This window comes from Coregonus clupeaformis, unplaced genomic scaffold (assembly GCF_020615455.1).
Source record: "Coregonus clupeaformis isolate EN_2021a unplaced genomic scaffold, ASM2061545v1 scaf1075, whole genome shotgun sequence".
Lineage (NCBI taxonomy): Eukaryota > Metazoa > Chordata > Actinopteri > Salmoniformes > Salmonidae > Coregonus > Coregonus clupeaformis.
The window spans coordinates 107,504-128,678 of NW_025534529.1; the positions used below are offsets into that span (position 1 = coordinate 107,504).

The 21,175-nt window shown below is 45.7% G+C and overlaps 1 protein-coding gene across 1 annotated transcript in view; it reads right to left on the reverse strand.

Moving 5' to 3' along the window:
* LOC121559960 (regulating synaptic membrane exocytosis protein 2-like) overlaps positions 1–21,175 on the reverse strand; it is a 129,029-nt gene that overhangs the window by 76,005 nt on the left and 31,849 nt on the right. The window contains 5 exon segments of the mRNA XM_045217493.1: positions 215–338; positions 931–1,030; positions 2,889–3,008; positions 4,948–5,015; positions 17,209–18,137. Coding sequence (XP_045073428.1) covers positions 215–338; positions 931–1,030; positions 2,889–3,008; positions 4,948–5,015; positions 17,209–18,137 — 1,341 coding nt within the window.

Sequence of the window (21,175 nt, forward strand, 5' to 3'; positions counted from 1 at the left end):
GGTTGGGAGGCAGAGATGTTAAATAAACAAGATGGTGCTGCAAAACAAATTAAATTCAAATACACTCAGCTCCCCTTTTTTCCATTTCTCACATCCTCTCTCTCCTCTGCAAGACACATATCCAAGACACATATTTCTACAAGTGTATGAATGAGAATACACTCCAGTTTTTATTGGTTCAGTAGTAATACGTGTGGTTGTTGTGAGGTCTTACCCTATGGGCCTTGAGACCACCAGTTCCACCTGGGGTTCGGGCTTTGATTCTAGAATGATATTGTAAACTTCTTTAAATGTGGCTCCTTGTAAAAACCTCCCGTTCCACTCCAGCACCTGGTCGCCTGTAAAACAAGAGATGCTGTCAGTCATCCACACACCAAGACGTCAGCTGGCACGGTGCAGCTCTGAACATGGGAAGCATAGTTATAAATGTAGTTAAAAACATGACAGGTGTAGTTATAAACATGAGCAGGCCCACATTATGGAAAAAAAGGTGAATATGAACGGTATTGTAGAAAACACGGCACACATAAACAAACAGTACAGCATTGTAATCTTCCTGCTAAGGTAATATTATAAATCATTGAACAGGCCTCGGTCGCCACCCTTATGGTAACAAATAAAACATCTGTCCAGTTCATACATGTTGTAATTAAAAAACAAATGATATTATTGTAATTAATAGTGCTATTAAATGAAGGTCAAAGGGTGTCAGAAGTTAAAACAAGGTTCTGACCCAGTTCAGCACCAGCTCACCAAGTAATCAAAATGTTTCTTGAATCACTGAAGTTGTTTATTAAATCTACAGTGCTGTGTACATGAGGAAATGTATTGACAATCTTCAGCGCGCTTGAAAAAAATATTGTATCTATAAGTGTAGTTCTAAACATGGTAAGGGACGTAGTTAGAGTATAAAATGAGGTCAGTAGGTACCTGGTCTGAGGTGTCCAACAGTGTCGGCTAGACTTCCTTTCCTCACTTTAGTGATGAAAGCACAAAGTCTACCAGATTCTGTCATCTTTCCACCCACCACCTGTGAAGGTGACACACATCAACATGTAGTGTTAGTATATAGTATTATACTGTAACATAATCACACCCTCAATATAGTGTAAGCGGTCTGGCAGGGAAGGAATATGGATGCACTGATCACTTTGTTTCACAGAAACATATTTATTTACCATGTTTGAAAATTGCAACCTGCAGATCTAGAGCTAATTCTAACTGCATATGTAGCCACATAGCGTCATTCTGCCCATAGGGTGCTATTCTTGAATAGAGAAAGTAGCTACATGTTTAGTGAAAATGTACATCTCTTTTCATAATGTTGAATGTCCCTGTGTGTTGTGTTGCGTTGGAGCCCTGGGGCCAGCTCTCTCTGTCTGGTGCTCTCTCTGTCTGGTGCTCTCTCTGTCTGGTGCTCTCTCTGTCTGGTGCTCTCTCTCCATTGTGCTGGAACACTTGAGGCCTGGGGGGGCCTATAGCAGGCCAGGTAGCCCAGCTCTGCTCTACTCTGTAAGCCCCTGAACCACTCTCCCTCCACAGGCATCAGACAAATAAAATCCCCTCTTAATGGCAGTTGAATGCCAACATACAAAGGAGCTTAGGGAAGTCTCCTAAATGAAATGGCTTTATGTAACAGCCGGGCGGGAGAGTGGGAGAAGAGGATAGAGATAGAGATAGAGATAGAGATAGAGAGAGAGAGAGAGAGAGAGAGAGAGAGAGAGAGAGAGAGAGAGAGACAAACAGACTGGCTGGTCACTGCTTGCTGCTGAGCAAGGAAAAACACATAGCGTACCTTACAGCACAAAAAGGCACTGACCAGACACAAACATACCAATTCAGGAAGCTCATTCAATCAGTAATGATTTTCGGATCTTGCCACTCTCCTTTTCTCTGACGGCCCTCACTGTGCTAGCTCTCATTGTGCTTTGGCTAGCTGTGTGTGCTCAGCTTTCTTACCAGCCCACGCTGCTCAGGCCGCACAGATCGTTCAATTGAACGCATTAGGGAGAGTAAGGAAAATCCAAGCTACTTTTCATCAGAGAATCTAACCGTCTAATCATTATATACTGTAAATATGAGGCATATGTTTAGTAGCCTACTTACAGTACTGTACATAATGATACCTACAAAAGGGAATTGTCTCTGACTGAGCATTTCAAATAGGCTTTTCTACATAACCATAGTGTATAGTACGCTCTCACGGCATCTGGTAGTTTAGAGACAGCGTCCCAAATCGCACCCTATTCCTATTTGGTGCACTACTTTTGACCAGGTCCCTGGTTAAAAGTAGCGCACTATATAGGGAATATGTTGCAGTTTGGGAGGCAGAGAGAGTTTTGGAGAGATTTGTTTGTGCCAACGAATGTCGTTCATTAAAACGGTTCAATGTGAGCATTGTATCCCAAATGGCCCCTTATTCCCAATATAGTGCACTACTTTTGACCAGGGCTCTGGTAAAAAATAAGTGCACTATATAGGGAATAGGGTGCCATTTGGAACACAGTCATGAACATAAAGTATTTGATATCAAGACACAGCTCATTAGTATTAATCAGGAAAATAATTAGCTGCCTAATTAATATTAAATCATGAATAATACAATGATGTAATTAACAGCCACAAATACACTCAAAATGTATACACAGAAAAAAATTATGTCAATAAGACATAATTTGCCAAATTATGTCCGCTGGGTATACTCTTTAGTGAGGCCCAAACGCCAACATATTCCATTTGGGAAGCAACCTTTAAATAGTGATGGACAACTGTAATAATAAACAGCCTCTGACCATCAGGTCAGACTGGTCCCCAGTAGATAGACAGAAGTCCAGACAGAGAGGTCAGACAGACGGGTCAAACCTAGCGGGCCGGACAGACGGACTCACCTTCAGCCCCAGCAGTGCTCCTGAGTCTCGAGGTACACTTCCATCCTTCATCCGCTTGTTGAGCAGAATCCGCCCTATTAGGCGGTCCCCATCTTTGGAGGGCTGCCATGTCACCGGATGCTACAGGAGCACACACAGCAACAACACACCTTGTGTTTTACAACTCATCCACACCAGATTCACTTCAATCACTTCAACACTTTAAAAAGACTACTACAGAAAAGTGGGTATCATGTGAGGAGGGGGGGTGGGGGGGGGGGGGGGGGTGTTCAATTAATTTGATTTAATGAAAGATCATACAAGCTCTGGTTAGTTATCTAATCTGGTGATTATAGCTCTGTCTCTATCCTTTCTATTTCAGATTATAGAACCTGTCTTTTCTTTTGGGATTAGCCGGATTGTCACAATTAGATAATAAATAAAACTATATTCACAATAACACAGCCCACATTTTGTGACTAGCTATGTCCATAAAGATATTTCATGGAAGTACTTCAATCTGATTTTCGGTACTATTTTCACTAAAAAGATTCAATACACATTTTTCTTGGTATGTTTTGTTATGCTAAATGTATATAAAAGTGTTATTCAATTAAAATGAAAAATTTTGCTCATTCAATGGCAGGGCTTGTGTGATCCTGCGAACAGGGTAGAGGTAAAGTGCATTCATCACCCCATACAGGGTAAAACAGGCTAACCATCCCGCCCTCCTAGCCACCACAGAGCAAAGAAAATCTGCACTGAATCTAGAACATCTCAATTCAACTCAGCCACATTGGCATCAAATCCAGTTGAGTTGGGATGAGTGTAGATTTCTTCTGATGGTCTGTGAGGGAGGCCTTAGCTGAAGGCAGAGGGAGGTTAGGGCTGCACTCCACCACTCTCTACCCTGCTCTGCTAAACACAGCACTACACCTTCACAATGGAACAGTTAGACACAATTAATTATGAAAAAAAACAAAGTAGGATTTATGGATGAAAACTCCCAAAAGAACAGCACAGAGCGATGATTAAGGCCAAGACAAAAAATATGAAATCACAACAAACATGTAGAAGGGAAAAAAGAAAAACGTAACTTTGTCTGTGTAAAACAAATCCAATTGTCCCTGTTATAAGTTATAAGTGTTTGGTTAAGTTTTGGTATTGGACTGAGTGGAGATCTAGGGGAGATAATGACTTGACTAGGTAGTGTACGTTGGGAGAGGGAGGGGTCATTCCAGTGAGGGACTGGAGGCCTGTGTCTGTGAGAGGTAGGTGTCGTTTACCCTACTGTAACGTTACTAAGATGGCCGCTACAGTAACAATAACACAACAGACTAAGAGCAACTAACAACATGCAACTAGAGGAGCGGACATTCCTGTGTGCCATGACAAAAAGAGAGTTGTGTTTTAATGCTCCTGGATGAATCTTTATGTTGCCAGAGAGCAAACAGCAGAGCAAGAAAGAGGGTTTCCCCATCTCCTACTTCGGCAACACCCAGCAAGGTGCTGTCGAAATTAAATCAATCAAATCAATTCCCCGGAATAATAATACAACCGAAACTCAAAGGAAAATCAATCAATTCAAATTAAACCAAATAAACATGTCTACTATTAGAGACAGATAGCAAACAAAGACCGGAGGAGGTAGGTAAAGAAAATAAAATTAAAAATAAAGAAGAAAATGCAGATAGTTTGGCTACATAGTCTCCAGTACCTTCTCACTATAGCTATGCTGATTCTCTCGTTTAGGGTAGTGCTACTGCACGTATCAACGCCAGAGTCTTTAACCTGGGGTTCGCACCATTCTGCGTCCTCTTCCAATGAGTGGCCCCCAAAGCGCACCATTTTCTTTTGCCTCTCAGATAAGGTGTTGTGTGTTGAGTCGGACAAAAATGCCTGCTCAATAGTTTTTCTTTTTCCCCTTTGACTGTCCCCTACAGGTGTGGGATAAAAAACAGAAAGAAAGAAGAAAACACATGCGGAGGTGTAAATAAAACAAAGCAAACATGAAATGACAAAGGACTCAGAGGGGGGAGGAAGGGGTGGAGGAAGGGGTTAGGGGCTCCGCATGTCTCACCAAAGACATTGGGGAGGCCTCGCTGCTATGCCATGACGCATGGTCCAACCAGTGGCCATCCAAATCTCCTGTGGGAGCCACACACACACACATATCACACACACACACACGCACATCACACACACACACACACATCACACACAAGACAGGACAGCGAGAGGGACAGGTGAGGACCACAGAACCCCAACGTACAGTGCTGACACACACACGCAGACACACACACTCACACATACACTCACAGGTGAACAACAATAGCTCCTGTGAAGAGAGTAGAAACATGCAGCCCACATACAGTAGATGGGCCTCTCTGAAGTCAATACTGCGATGGTATACAGCACAGAGTACATGACCACTATAACACACATTCAGACAGCACAAGCACAGACCATTCAGGTTTCCCCCCCAAAAAAATAACCAGTATCTTCACGCTGTGTTTAGTCTTGGAACAATTCTCATTGGTTCCAAGACCAAACCAGGCCCCACACAATTATTCATAAATCATTCACTCATGTTGCCAGTCAAACCTCTTTTCCAAGACATTCTGTTGAAGCAAACTAGCCAAAGATATCGCTGTAACTCTCTGCAGTCGTAACTTTAAAGCATGTGTCAGACAGACAGACAGGAATTAATATTGTTCAATTGAAGATAGCGTCGGTGCTTCCTGCTATCTTACCAGCCTGGGTCTGGATCAGAGAGAGCGAGCGAGCGAGAGAGGAATGTGCTTCCTGGGATGTAATATGTTTAACTGGGACAAAGACGGCAATGCCCCAGCAACCTTAACTAACCTCAACCTAAAGTGCACCAGGGAGAGCTTTTAAAGATGCTATCCCGATTACTGCCTTGCCCAAATCTGTACTGGAGGCATCAGTGGATGGGATGGATGGATACAGCCTTGAGAGATGGAGGCTGGGCAAATGGCTATAATGCCATTACATGTTCAGTTTTTCCCTTATTTTTGTGTTGAGTGAGTAGCAGTCATATTCCCTCAACCCGGCAGGCCAGGCAGGGACTTCAGCAGTCAGGGAGAGAGTTTATATTTTTCTGTGTCTGTGCTCTGTGTGTGCACTTTCTCCAATAAGGCTCAGTCAGTCTGTCTGTCTGTAATCTGTCTGATGTGGTTCAGGGGGATCGATGGAGACTGGCTCCCTCAGACAAACCAACAACTAGTCCCTGTAAACGCCGATATCTCTCTCTCTCTCCTCCATCCATTCTCAACCCATCTCTCTCCTGATAGAGAGATCATAATCTTTAGATCCAACAAGACTTCTGGACCTGTTTTATAGAACGACATCATCTCGTTATAGACTTCAGCAGCGTTTCCTCTGGTTGATGATGGTGGGTGGTGGATGTTCAGAGAGAGATTGCAACAAGCACTTCAATTTGATGAAGAGGCTTGTAAAGCCAGCTAATGAAAAGAGTGAGAAGTAGTGAGTGTTGAAGTCTTCCCAGACAGAAGGAGAGGTACGGAGGGCTGAGGAGAGGATGAGTACTTTTGCAGCATTCTTTCTTTGAAGTTAACATGAGATATTAGTGTCTGTCTCTCTCTCTATCTGTCTCTCTCAGCCAACGGAAGATATATCAACGCATTAAACACTCCTGATAAACACTCCTATTTAGTAGTACTATTAGCTTCCATAGGCCACTCACTTTACAACCCAATAAGACAAACATTCGGCATCATGAAATTATTCAAATTAAAAGCATACAGCTACATAGTATGAGGTATGGCCAGCCACTTGCTCACCGATTTTGTCACAATGGACCGTTCAGGACACTGGATCTGTCTTCATTGCCGATGTGGCGATATATAGCTTAGCGTATGTATGCACTCTTTTTTTTTTTTTTTTTTTTACGTAGGCAAAAATCCAGTCCATTTAAAATGTTGTGTTTGCTCAACTTGTCTCATATGTTCACTCAACTATAAATTATTAATATTGGGCATCTGAACAAAAAAAAAGGCTGTGCAACTGGTTACACACACACGGTTTTAACATACATTGTTTTCAACTTACATATTTGATACACGTTGACATTGTGCATGTTCATTTACAGAGTAATTCATATTCAACATGTCCTCACGTGGGATTTGAACTCGCAACCTTTTGGTTCATGGCATTTCGATTTTCCTGCTATGACACAATGTCTGTGTCAATTATCAGTTAATCTGACTATTCTCTCATCATTGTTTTTTATTTACTTATTTCAGCAATTTTAGGTAATTGGGAATTATGTTTTAGGTAATGGTACTTTTAACAGAGCTAAGATTTACTTTGAAGTGCAAAGTGTAGCAATACAGGAACGGTGGGAGATTGTGTGTGAACCAAGAGGTTGTGAGAAATCGGAAGGTCATGTTGAAAAGTATACATGCAGGGTGTGAATATGTACAATATGTTGAAAACATTGTGTGTTAAAAGTGCGGTGTGTGTAACTAGTTTCACAGCCTTTTTTAGGTAAGACGCTCAAATAAAAATTTCTAGTTGAATCAACATATGAGACAATTTGAGCAAACACATCATTTTAAGTTGACTGAATTTTTGCCTACGTTTTTTAAAATTGAAGCTAAGTTTGGGCAAACTCTTTTATTTTGTTCAGGTAACACTTGGCCCGAAAAGTTGAGTAAACAAAAAATAGGCTGTGGAACAAGTTACTTAATAATAATTAGTTGAAACAACTAGATTTTTTTTATAGTATGCGTGTGTGAGTTCAACCGACTGTAATACACACTACACAGTGTGCCCATATGTCTGCAGGCACAGGTAAAGTGAAATAGAACCAGTGCATTTATGCAACCCAAAGCTGCACGCATCATCTCCTTCGCATCACTTCCTGTGAAAATAGAATAATCTAATGGAGCTATACAGGACAGCTCTCCATAAAGCAGTTAGCCTGGTGAATACATAACTCAATCTGGGAGAAGTCAGGGAATTATGTTGGAAGGACATAAAACTTGCTTTATGCTTCATATGCTGTTAGGGTTGGGGGTTTGGGTAAGATGGGAAGGGAATGGGGGGAGATAAGATGCTCTCTCAATATTTCTCTCTAAATGTCTAGCCCTGGCCTGTAGCTTTACTCTTGGGTTGCTATCAAGAGGGTTGAGGATCATGTCGTTGGAAGCTGAGAAAACAGTAAATAACGCCGACGTCAATATTCATGAATATTTTTCAGGCCGAGACACTGCATGGCAGAGCAAGGTCAGGTCCTATCCAAAACAACCAGCCACCCTCCTCCTATCACCATCCCTCCACCTCTCCCCTGGTCCTATCAAAATCCCTCCATCCCTCCACCCCTCCCCTTGTCCTTTCACAAGCCCTCCATCCCTCCACCCCTCCCCTTGTCCTTTCACAAGCCCTCCATCCCTTCACCCCTCCCATGGTCCTATAACAAGCCCTCCATCCCTCCACCCCTCCCATGGTCCTATAACAAGCCCTCCATCCCTTCACCCCTCCCATGGTCCTATAACAAGCCCTCCATCCCTTCACCCCTCCCATGGTCCTATAACAAGCCCTCCATCCCTTCACCCCTCCCATGGTCCTATAACAAGCCCTCCATCCCTCCACCCCTCCCATGGTCCTATAACAAGCCCTCCATCCCTTCACCCCTCCCATGGTCCTATAACAAGCCCTCCATCCCTTCACCCCCTCCCATGGTCCTATAACAAGCCCTCCATCCCTTCACCCCTCCCATGGTCCTATAACAAGCCCTCCATCCCTTCACCCCTCCCATGGTCCTATAACAAGCCCTCCATCCCTCCACCCCTCCCCTTGTCCTTTCACAAGCCCTCCATCCCTTCACCCCTCCCATGGTCCTATAACAAGCCCTCCATCCCTTCACCCCTCCCATGGTCCTATAACAAGCCCTCCATCCCTTCACCCCTCCCATGGTCCTATAACAAGCCCTCCATCCCTTCACCCCTCCCATGGTCCTATAACAAGCCCTCCATCCCTTCACCCCTCCACCCGTCCCTGTGGGTGCTCAAACCACTTACTGTATACAGTTATGCCCAGTGATAAAACATTATGGAAGTCCCCAGATGGGCTGTGCCCTCCGTGACCCGCTGGAACCAACAGCTGACAACACTCAACACTGATTACCCTCCCTGCCACACACACACAAACACACACACACACACAGACACACAAACACACACACACCGAGCTGCTGATGCTACTCGCCATAAACACAATAACACATTTTAGCATCGCTGCCTCTCCTCTCCCTGCCTCTCTCTGTCTCAGCTGCTGCAACCAAATGACTTTGCAATTGTGTTCATGATAGCCCCAAACAGCTTACGGCTTGCAATTCTAACAATCACAGATGTTTAAATCACATAGACACGTTTAAATCACATAGACATGTTTAAATCACATAGACATGTTTAAATCACATAGACATGTTTAAATCACATAGACACGTTTAAAACAAATAGACATGTTTAAATCACATAGACACAGAACCGAAGCAGTGTGTTAAACTAAGAGTGAGTCCCTGGAACTCCAGTCATTCTCTCTCCAGCTCATCTGAAGGCTATCACACACACAAACACCATCCACCGCCGCTGCCACACCCCTTAGATGGGGGCTGGGCTAGGCTACTGTAGTCCCAGTCTAGAGAATGTGGTCTCCCTCTGTTGCCTCCCTCTCCCTCCTGTTTTATTAACAGTGCCAACCACAATTGGGCCCTGATCCCAGGTGTGGCCCTGGTGAGGCCCGGTAAAAACCCCACTGAGGGTGCTTCAGCCAACAGGAAACTCATCACGGCTGTAAATTGTGAGCATCAGCAGCCTCCTCCCTCCCTCGTCCCTCCCTCCCTCCCTCGTCCCTCCCTCCCTCCCTCGTCCCTCCCTCCCTCCCGGCCCCCCATTTGGTTTCACTCGGGCTCGGCACAGCAGGAGCGGAGGCCCACCACCAAAGTGCTGATTCAGGGTTCCGGCAGCAGCACAACGTGGGGAAGACACAGCAGCGAAAGAGCTCATTGCCAGCAGGCCATCCATCACTTTGACAACTCAATAGAAACCAGTGTAAACTATTAATTGGATCATTAATTATTGATGCTGTTTTTATTACAATTTGGGGGGTGAGAGCAGAAAGAGAGAGAGAGAGAGAGAGAGAGAGAGAGAGAGAGAGAGAGAGAGAGAGAGAGAGAGAGAGAGAGAGAGAGAGAGAGAGAGAGAGAGAGAAAGAGGTGAAACATTGTGTATGTTTAAACATATCCATGCTGTGAGGGAAAGGGAGCAGATTGTGTCTGTGAAAGCAGATTGTCCAAAAACATCCAAGGTGTAGCAGGTTAAAGAGCTACAGAATCAATTATTATTTAGGTCATATGCTTTTTTTTCAATACTTAATGCTTTAAAAATATATATATAATAATCAATGTACTGTTATTACAATGTAGAAACACACACTATAATATGATGAGTTTTTTTGTCTGGCATTGAACATAAGAATGCCCTTTATTCAGCAGGGTGATGTTGGACTAGTCCTTGTCCTAACAGACAGAGCACGAAACCTACAGAACCAGACGAGCGATAGAGTTGTAATGAGAATGTAGTCTGGTTTATCACTACACAATGTCCACTTCTCTCTCTCTCTCTTCTGCCCCCCCTCTCTTTCTCTCTCGCTCTCTTGCTTGCCCCCTCTCTCTCATCTCTCTCCTTCCTTCTCTCCCTCCCTCTCTCCCCCCTCTCTCCCCATCCCCCTCCCTGCCGCTCTCTCTCTGTCTCCTCTCCTCTTTTCTCGTTACTGTCCTGCCTGCACTATCATGAGGCGGCATGTCAGGAGATCAATACGGAGGAAAACAGAGGGAGAGGGACGTCACGCTAAATCAGTCTCCCAGCCTCACTACCGACGGGCCAGCCAGGAGCAGCCAGGAGCTCAGGCCATTACTGATGGCACATCCTCCCTATCTCTCCCTCCCTCACCTCCACCCCAGACCCCCAGAGTGCCCAGGGTCAGAGAGCATGGCACGAGGCGTGCTTAGCCTGCCATAACATACCCATTTATTCACCTCACCCACCTCGGCCTCCCTCCCTTCCTTCCAGGCCAGGCCAGTCAAGCAGCTCACTGAGTACACTACATAGCAGAGCCCTTCCAGGCCAGTCAAGCAGCTCACTGAGTGCACTACATAGCAGAGCAGACCATAGTGCTGCTGACTGGCCACAGATGGCCAAAAGGTGCTTTCTGCCCTATTTACTCTTACCCTCAGCTTTCTCCCCCCTCTGTCCAAGCTATTAGAATGTATGTTCTGCTTATCTGGTTATGGCTCGTCCTTCAATGTCACACTGGACTGACTGGGTGAAGGGAAGATTCTGCTGGCCAGACACCATTCCTATTGCTAATCATTGAGCGCTTGCTTACTATGCATGTTACATTCAGGTGTTTGACAGACTCGGGACAGGGGTTTTAATGACAGACAGTCTAAGACAATATAAGTGCCCCCCCCCCTAAATACAAAAACCTTACAAAACTACTCTGTGCCCCCCACCACTACTGTGATCCTTAATATTTACATTTTAGTCATTTAGCAGACGCTCTTATCCAGAGCGACTTACAGTTAGTGAGTGCATACATTTTTCATACTGGCCCCCCGTGGGAATCGAACCCACAACCCTGGCATTGCAAGCGCCATGCTCTACCAACTGAGCTACAGGAGGCCCACGACCTTCACAATACAATGTTGTGTTTTCTTCATCTATCTGCTGTCTGTCGGTCTGTGTGAAACCTTGGAAAGCCCCCTCGATCCGTACAGCATCAATAATGGAGCCAGTTTGAGCTAACCTAGCCATGTGCTACTTCCCTCCCTGTGTGAGGAAGACAGTTACATAACACAGGGACTGGGGAATGTTGACTGCCTGGATTCTCCTCCTCTTCCTCCTCCTCCTCCTCCTCCTCCACCTCCTCCTCACCTCTTTCCCTGCGAAGCAGCTCTGCATTCCTCCTCCTCCCCTGTCCTCTTTTCTCCTCTCCTCTCTTTTTCTCTCCTCCCTCTCCTCTCCTCCTCAACCGTCTTTCCTGCTTTTGACGCCGCCAAGGTAAAAGCCCCCATAATTACAGATTTGACAACAAAATCAATTTGCAATTATGATGACTGTGGGCCTGCGTGGAGTGAGTCAAGTGGCCCAACTGCTTGAAGGATAGCTTTGGATGTTAATTCTGTAAGAAAATGGGGTTTAATTCAATGTGTGTGTGTGTGTGTGTGTGTGTGTGTGTGTGTGTGTGTGTGTGTGTGTGTGTGTGTGTGTGTGTGTGTGTGTGTGTGTGTGTGTGTGTGTGTGTGTGTGTCAAGGGGAGCGTTTCGTTCAGAAGAAGGAGAATGAAAAACGACCCTTTGTCTATAACCATTTCCTGTTGTAACATAAAAGTGGGAAGGCTAGAGGACAGGGAACAGGGGACAGGGGGGAGTCTGTGTGTTGCTATTTAGCATGTAGTTGTCTGTAGGAGTAGTGGAGATCTGAAATACAGGCCTTAAACCCTTACAGATGTCGTACAGTATAATACCTATCCTGTCCAGAATCCTATCCTATAGTGTTGAAGGGAAACCGACATGATGAGGCTGATTCATGTTGATATTTGCCAACCATTTAGTGCAGGTTGCAGTCTTGCCCTGGAGGCAGCTCTGCAGAGTGGTCACTAGCTGGCACAGCCACAAAGTCATCAAATCAGATTTTAAACCTAACCATAATGCATAACTCTAACCTTAAATTAAGACCAAAATGCACATTTTTGTTTTCATGAATTATTCCGATATAGCCCATTTTGACTTAGCAATTGGCCTATCTAGCGTAAACCGCTCAATTCTACCTCCAGGGCAAGACACATGACAATAAACGTCAACCTGCCCATTTACTGGAGGATCCTAATGCTCAGCTTTTCTTCAAGAACAACATACAGCGCATTTGGAAAGTATTCAGACCCCTTAGCTTTTTCCACATTTTGTTACGTTACAGCCTTATTCTAAAATTGATGAAATTATGTTTTTCCCTCATCAATCTACACACAAATACCCTATAATTACAAAGCAAAAACAGGTTTCTAGAAATGGTTACAAATGTATTACAAATAAAAAACAGAAATATCACATTTACATAAGTATTCAAACCCTTTACTCAGTAATTTGTTGAAACACCTTTGGCAGCGATTACAGCCTCGAGTCTTCTTGGGTATGACGCTACAAGCTTGGCACACCTGTATTTGGGGAGTTTCTCCCATTCTTCTCTGCAGATATATTTTTTTAAAAATCTTATCCAGAGCGACTTACAGTTAGTGAGTGCATACATTATTATTATTATTTTAATTTTATTATTTTCATACTGGCCCCCCGTGGGAGGGGGGATGGGGAGCGTCACTGCACAGCTATTTTTAGGTCTCTCCAGAGAAGTTAGATCGGGTTCAAGTCCAGGCTCTGGCTGGGTCAGTTGTAGCTCAGTTGATAGAGCATGGCGTTTGCAATGCCAGGGTTGTGGGTTCGATTCCCATGGGGGGCCAGTATAAAAAAATATGTATTCACTAACTGTAAATCGCTCTGGATAAGAGCGTCTGCTAAATGACTAAAATGTAAATGTAATGTAAAATGTCACTCAAGGACATTCAGAGACTTGTCCCGAAGCAACTCCTGCGTTGTCTTGACTGTGTGCTTAGGGTCATTGTCCTGTTGGAAGGTGAACCTTCGCCCCAGTCTGAGGTCCTCATCCGTTTTTCCTGCTTTTGACGCTGCCAAGGTAAAAGCCCCCATAATTACAGATTTGACAAGAAAATCAATTTGCAATTATGATGACTGTGGGCCTGCGTGGAGTGAGTCACTCCTGCGTTGTCTTGGCTGTGTGCTTAGGGTCATTGTCCTGTTGGATCATTGTCCTGCTATTTTTAGATCTCTCCAGAGATGTTCGATTTGGTTCAAGTCCGGTCTCTGGCTGGGCCACTCAAGGACATTCAGAGACTTGTCCCGAAGCAACTCCTGCGTTGTCTTGGCTGTGTGCTTAGGGTCATTGTCCTGTTGGAAGGTGAACCTTCGCCCCAGTCTGAGGTCCTGAGCTCTCTGGAGCAGGTTTTCATCAAGGATCTCTCTGTACTTTGCTCCGTTCATCTTTCCCTCGATCTTGACTAGTCTCCCAGTCCCTGCCACTGAAAAACATCCCCACAGCATGACGCTGCCAACACCATGCTTCACCGTAGTGCCAGGTTTCCTCCAGACGTGACGCTTGGCATTCAGGCCAAAGAGTTCAAGCTTGGTTTCATCAGACCAGAGAATCTTGTTTCTCATGGTCTGAGAGTCCTTCAGGTGCCTTTTGGCAAACTCCAAGGATGATCAATGAAAACAGGATGCACCTGAGCTCAATTTCGAGTCTCATAGCAAAGGGTCTGAATACTTATGTAAATAAGGTATTTCTGTTTTTTATTTTTAATAAATTTGCACACAAAAAAAAAACTGTTTTCGCTTTGTCGTTATGGGGTATTGTGTCTAGACTGATGAGGAAATTGATTTATTTAATCCATTTTAGAATAAGGTGTAACAAAATGTAACGTAACAAAATGTGGAAAAAGGGAAGGGGTATGAATACTTTCCGAATGCACTGTATATTTCAATTTTTGCAGCTTTACATCTGGTAGCAGCTAATGGAGATCCATAATAAATACAAATACAAATAACAAGAACTATGCCTGCTTCACTTTAAAGCTATGTGAAAGGGACCATGTAGAGGGACTAACTGACCTCACTCAGTCCTTCACAGTCATACAAAGGAGACAGAGACACCACACAGGGAAGTAACCCTTGATTGTAGATGTGCCATACAGTCTGCTTTAGAGGGGAATCTATATAGGTCACTCCTCAGAAACAGCTCTACAAACACTTTGAAACGCCTTTGGAAGCTGTCTGCCTTTTTAAAGGGCTAATATGTAAACCACAAAGCCAGCCTGCCGCCAGTGTAGCAATGCTTTCAGCACGGTGACCGCTCCTCTGCCGGCCCAGGCCTAATCTCTCTCTCTCTCTCTCTCTTTCCCTCTATCTGGGACTTTGTTAGTGTCCTTAACGTTATGACATCACCAGAGGGCGAGGGTGGTTCGATCATTCAGAAGCATTGTGGTACAGTAGTATGAGATGAATAGTAGTATGACCTTATAATACATAACAACTATCTACTCACTGCATCTAGAGGAGAGAGAACAAGGAGTTAGGGACTAGGAGTTAGGGGCTAGGGGCTAGGAGTTAGGGGCTAGGAGTTACAGGCTAGGAATTAGGGGCTATGAGTTAGGGGCTAGGAGTAAGGGGCTAGGAGTAAGGGGCTAGGTGTAAGCCATTCAAAAGCCATTTGATCTCCAAACCTCCACTCCACTCAGCCCAGCTCACGACTCAACTCCACTGTCTACTCCAATCCCATCCCGTCCTCCATGGCTGATCCTACAGAGTTTAGTTGAGTCGTGCAGGGGGAATCCTACTGGCCTTGCAAGCCGCCTGATCTCGCGAGCTTATCAGTGCAATGAACCATTCATGTAAGCGTGCGAGATCACGTGGCTTGCAAGGCTAGAATCCTACAGGGAGAAACCCTAATTATTCTACCACTTTTAATTAATATGGACGACTGATGACATTGTTCAGCCAGAGGGCGTTCAAAAGCAGCACCACAGACTAACCCACAGACAGACTGACTGACTGACTGACTCCCTATAGGCGGAATGACTGGGCCCTGATCCTATTGGAGTGAGCCCCCCAACACCACACACAGGCACACACACATGCAAGCACGCACGCACACACACGTACACACACACTTCGGGCCAGTTTGTCAAAGTGTGTGCGTGCGTGTGTGTGTGTGCCTGTGCCACTATAAAAGTACAGTATCAGACTACAATTACATATATCACCTTCCTCCTCCTTCCTTCTCTCTCTCTCTCTCTCTCTCTCTCTCTCTCTCTCTCTCTCTCTCTCTCTCTCTCTCTCTCTCTCTCTCTCTCTCTCTCTCTCTCTCTCTCTCTCTCTCTCTCTCTCTCTCTCTCTCTCTCTCTCTCTCTCTCTCCCCTCCTCTCTCTCCCTCTCTCTCTCTCTCTCCCCTCCCTCTCTCTCTCCCTCCTCTCTCTCTCTCTCTCTCTCTCTCTCTCTCTCTCTCTCTCTCCCCTTCTCTCTCCGCTCTCCCTCTTTTTCCCTCTCTCTCCCCCTCTCTCCTCTCTTCTCCTCTCGCTATCTCTCGATCTCTCTCCCTCTCTCTCTATCTGTGTTATATAATATAGAGTCCATTACATCAGATTGAATGTGTGAAGCAGCAGTGGTAGTCATGCCAGGCCCTTCAATGTGTGCCACAGGAGGACAGAGACAGGAGAATATATCTAGAGCAGCAGCCCAACACACACACACACACACACACACACACACACACACACTCTCTTGCATAGACATTTACACACATCTGGCCAACCCCTGTCGGCATAATAAGCTCCCTCCACGCAGTTGCTGTACAGTGTAGAATAGACTTGACACACACACACACACACACACACAGAGAGAACAGAACAGAACAGAACAGAACAGATCACGTAATAAAGACACAGACAGGACATAGACTGTGAGGAAATAAAGGTTAGTTTTTAAGCGACGGCTCATTAAGATCAAATTCCTATCAGAATCTACATATCACATTATTATACATGAGGAAATGATTAGGAACTAATTCAGAGATTACTAGGCCTACATTAAAACACATGTATTCACATACACTGACTGCACTCTCTAACACCAAAATCAAATAGTCACTTTAGTTATGCAAGCCTGACAAAACAGAACAGTAATGAACATCTGGTATTGTTTTTACGGATAAACTTTCTAGTTTACTTCATATAATTAAGGGAGACTGAGAAGAGAGTTGTGATGGTATGGCACTCATTACTCATCAATGGCCCTCAGTCCTCAGTCCTGAACATATGGAGCTAGCAGACTACTGTCGTACCACTAACTCACTGAATATGTAACAGTGGCAATTAGTCAATAAACATGTTCAACATGAGCTGACAGTGACACTGAATAGACTTCCCAATGAATAATGCAAAGGTCATTTGACTATCTCTGACATAACTCTGTGCATCCCAAATGGCACTCTATTCCCTATATAGAGCAACACTATATAGGGAATATGGTGCCTTTTCAGATTGGCACCTAGTAAAAAGAGAGAGCCCTATAAAGTAGTGCTCTATAGGGAATAGGTTGCCGCTTCAGATTGCCCCCCCTAGTGTACAGTATGAGAGTAGAAAGAGAGAGCAGGAGGAAGAGTGTTCCTACCTTTCTCACTGACAGACTCACTCTCTATCTCCACGTCCTCACAGCTGGTGTACTCCGGCGTGGTGGCCAGTTCCTCCTCCGAGCTGCTTAGGGACACCTGCCGCATTTTACCCCCCTTTTTGGTTTTGTGGGGCTTTGGTGGCGGCGGCCGGATGGACTCAGACTGGTCGGAGCTCAGAGAGTCGTTCCTCAACATGGAGTCCATCTTCTCCCTCTTGGTCTTCCTGACTGCAGAGCTGGGGTCCAGATAATCATGACCCCTGAACCCTATGGGCTCCCCCGGCCCCCGCCTCATGTCCCCTGACCTGTCCCCCAGCACGGGGCTGCGGTGTGGGGTGGGGGGGCTGTGGTTGGAGGTCCGGTGGTGGCCTCCAGGGCCGGGGGAGTTTCTGTCCATGGAGTAGGAGCGTTGGCCCCCCATGGGCGGCCGGCGCTCGGTCAGGTGCTGTCTGGACAGGCGGATAGGTCCCTGGGGCTCGTCCTGCTCCGTGTAGGCCAGAGACACATCACTGTGGCGCCTCTCGTGCCTGGCACGTCCCACCTCAGCATGCATTCTCATCTGCTCTTCGTAGGGCTGGGGCTTGACGGGGTAACGGGCCAGGTTGGGGTCGGAGCGGTAGCGTGTCTGGTACTCATCCTGGCGCTGGCGCTGCAGCTCGTACTCACTGGGCTGCCCGTCTAGAGGGTAGGGCCCATCCTGGTCCAGAGTGTAGTCCTCCTGTGAGTGCCAGCGGCCCCGCCCACCCTGGTACTCCCCCCGCGCCGCCTCAGCGTCTCGGTACCTCCGTGGGGCCCCACGCCGAGGGTCCCCATCCCCGTAGTCGGACGGTGATCTGGGCATGGTGCCGTCCCCCTGGGCATACTGACCCCTCTCCTCCCTTTGGTCGTATTTTTGGTTTGGATCCCTGGATGCTGATGGGCTTCGTTTCCTGTCAATCAAAGAAAAAGACTGTTAGTGGGTGGGTCAAGTAGGAGTGAAGATTCTGAGTGAGAAGAGGGTTTTAAAAGGCTGTATATTATATTATAGAATCATACTGAGCTTGAGTATCATTATATCACCAGTATATAAACTCTCACTGATGCTTATGATGAAAGATCTACAGGGCTTTCTGCTCTGCTTGCCTGCCTTCTAAACCCACTCCAAACACAGCAGTTCCCTAGACAGGGTGGCCACCAGGTGTGTGTGTGTGTGTGTGTGTGTGTGTGTGTGTGTGTGTACTCCACACTGCGTGGGCCTCATAGATGTCTGATGAAAGGCCTAGCTAGCTCACATAACAGGGCTGGAGCTGGGGGTTTTGAGCTGGGGGTTTTGAGCTCGGGGTTTGGGAAGAAGTAGGACTCCCGCACTTCTTTGATTCTCTTCACTAAAAATATATCTAGGAGCCCTAAGATGGCAGCCAGACCCAAAGACAAGATATCCCTGAAAAGGCACTTTTCAGAAACCAAGCAGCCTTTAAAAGTCTCAAAACAGGAAATAGTTTCACCATCACAAATGATGTTATTCCTGTAAGGAGTCACAGTCTGTACAAATACATTCAACATTATATTCTAACGGTACACTATTATCTATTGATCTATAATATGGTTCCATTTCCTCTTGGTTACTATGTGGTACTATAGGTCATCTTTCATCTTCATGTTCATTCCATCTGATTACTGTGTTGGTGTAAGGCGGTTAAATGATGATTATTGCAATGCATTTCAAACAGCTAGATGGCACATGATTAACACCAGACGTTGCCTGAGTATGGCCTGTTTGTGTTTTCAAATGAATAGTGTGTGTGTGTGTGTGCGTGTGTACGTACATGTGCGAGAGAGAGAGAGGGAGAGAGAGTCAAAGAGAGCGAGAGAGAGAGAGAGAGAGAGAGTCTGTGCTATGATAAATTACACTCTGTTCCCCATCGTTGGGATGTGCTGCTGTCTGGAGGGGGAAGGGAGGGGGGAGGGGAGGGAGGGAAGTGGGGGGTGTAGCTTAGCCAGTAATAATGTGCCTAAATTAGGAGCATGCTGGGAAAAAGGGATTATTAACAATCTCATTTCGACTTTGAGAAGACGAGTAGGACAGGAGGAAAGGAGGAGAGGAGGAGAGGAGGAGAGGAGGAGAGAAGGAGAGGAGGAGGAGGAGGAGAGGAGGAGAGGCAAAAAAAGGAGAAGAGAGGGGGGAGAGGAGGAGAGGAGAGGAGGGAGAGGAGAGGAGGAGAGGAGGAGAGGAAGAGAGGAGGAGAGAAGGAGAGAGGAGGAGAGGAGGAGAGGAAGAGAGAGGAGAGGAGGAGAGAAGGAGAGGAGGAGAGGCAAAAAAGGAGAAGAGAGGGGGAGAGGAGGAGAGGGAGAGGAGGAGAGAAGGAGAGGAGGAGAGGAGGAGAGGAAGAGAGGAAGAGAGGAGGAGAGAAGGAGAGGAGGAGAGGAGGAGAGGAAGAGAGAGAGGAGAGGAGAGGAGGAGAGAAGGAGAGGAGGAGAGGAGGAGAGGAAGAGAGGAGGAGAGGAAGAGAGGAGGAGAGAAGGAGAGGAGGAAAGGGGTAATGGAGGAGGAGAACAGACTACTTCCCTAATTATATCTGTCCCCTCCATCCCCATGGAAAACCACTGCTCTGCTCCACACACAGCCAGTAGAGTCACATAGACAGACACAACTAGCCTTCTGTAGTCGTTGCACTGAGCTAGAATATTGTGAAGCCAGGATGGGAGAGCAGGATCATGTGAAACACTTTTTACGTCTCAACTACTGTATTCACACCTGAACTGTACTCACACCTGTACTGCACTGTTCCAATAATATTTTCCAACCAGACATCAAGTATTATCCATTGACAGTAAATATAGAGCAGCAGCCACCATTTTGTTTTTGTCACTATGTTATTTGGGCCAAATGTAATATGTCATAACTGGTTCAAGATTTATGATATATTATGTAATAATAATAATAATATAATATGCCATTTAGCAGACGCTTTTATCCAAAGCGACTTACAGTCATGCGTGCATACATGGGATCGAACCCACTACCTTGCTTGCGCGCTCTACCAGCTGAGCTACAGAGGACCACCCAAAGACAGTGACCACGTCCCAAATGGTACCCTATTCCCTTTATAGTGCACTACTTTTGACCAGAGCTCTATGGGCCCTGTTCAGAAGTAGTGTACTATAAAGGGATTAGGGTGCCATTTGGGACACATCTACAGTATATCCAGCAGTCACTGAAGGCGAAATGGGGGAAGTAAGATGTGGCTGAGGAGCCCTGGCTGTGAACAGCCCTGTATGTTAATGCATTCCTTTTGTCCAAACTACGCTATTCACAAATCATACCTCTTTTTCTACTTTTTACCTCTGAGAAGAAAGTAGGAAAGACGGAAAGAAGGAAAGAAAGGTAATGACATGTTAGGACTCAAATGCTTTCTGAGTTGTCTTAACTTTGTATGTGACAACCTTCCAATACATTTCCAACAGCAGGTTCATTAATGGTCATGTTTTTGACCCAATCATGTACTGTACTGTACTGTACTGTACTGTACAGGCTGATGCATTATGTATAAGTCTTCCGGACAATAACGGACCGCTGCTTCATAGAGAAAACCAAGGTGAGGCGGCGGCAGGAATGATGATATGGAATGATGATATGGCAGAGTACAGTAGACTGGCTGAGTGACAGGATGGAACGCGCAGGGTGTGTGTGTGTGTGTGGGGGGGGTTATTGCATTGTCAGCATGTCTCTGTAAGACAGGCATGGTGATGAAGGAGGTGTGTGTGTGTGTGTATGTGTGTATCATGGGGGATGGGGGGGTTGTACTGATTACACTAGGAAATGCTTCTGTAAGAGTTATTAGTATGTCCTAAGGGCCCCTGGTCAATGCACCCTCAGGACTGCTACTGTTGTGAAATACTACACACACACCCACACATACGCACACGCACACTACAAACATTACCATACCCCCCCTTGACAAGCCCTGACTCTACTTGACACAAATAT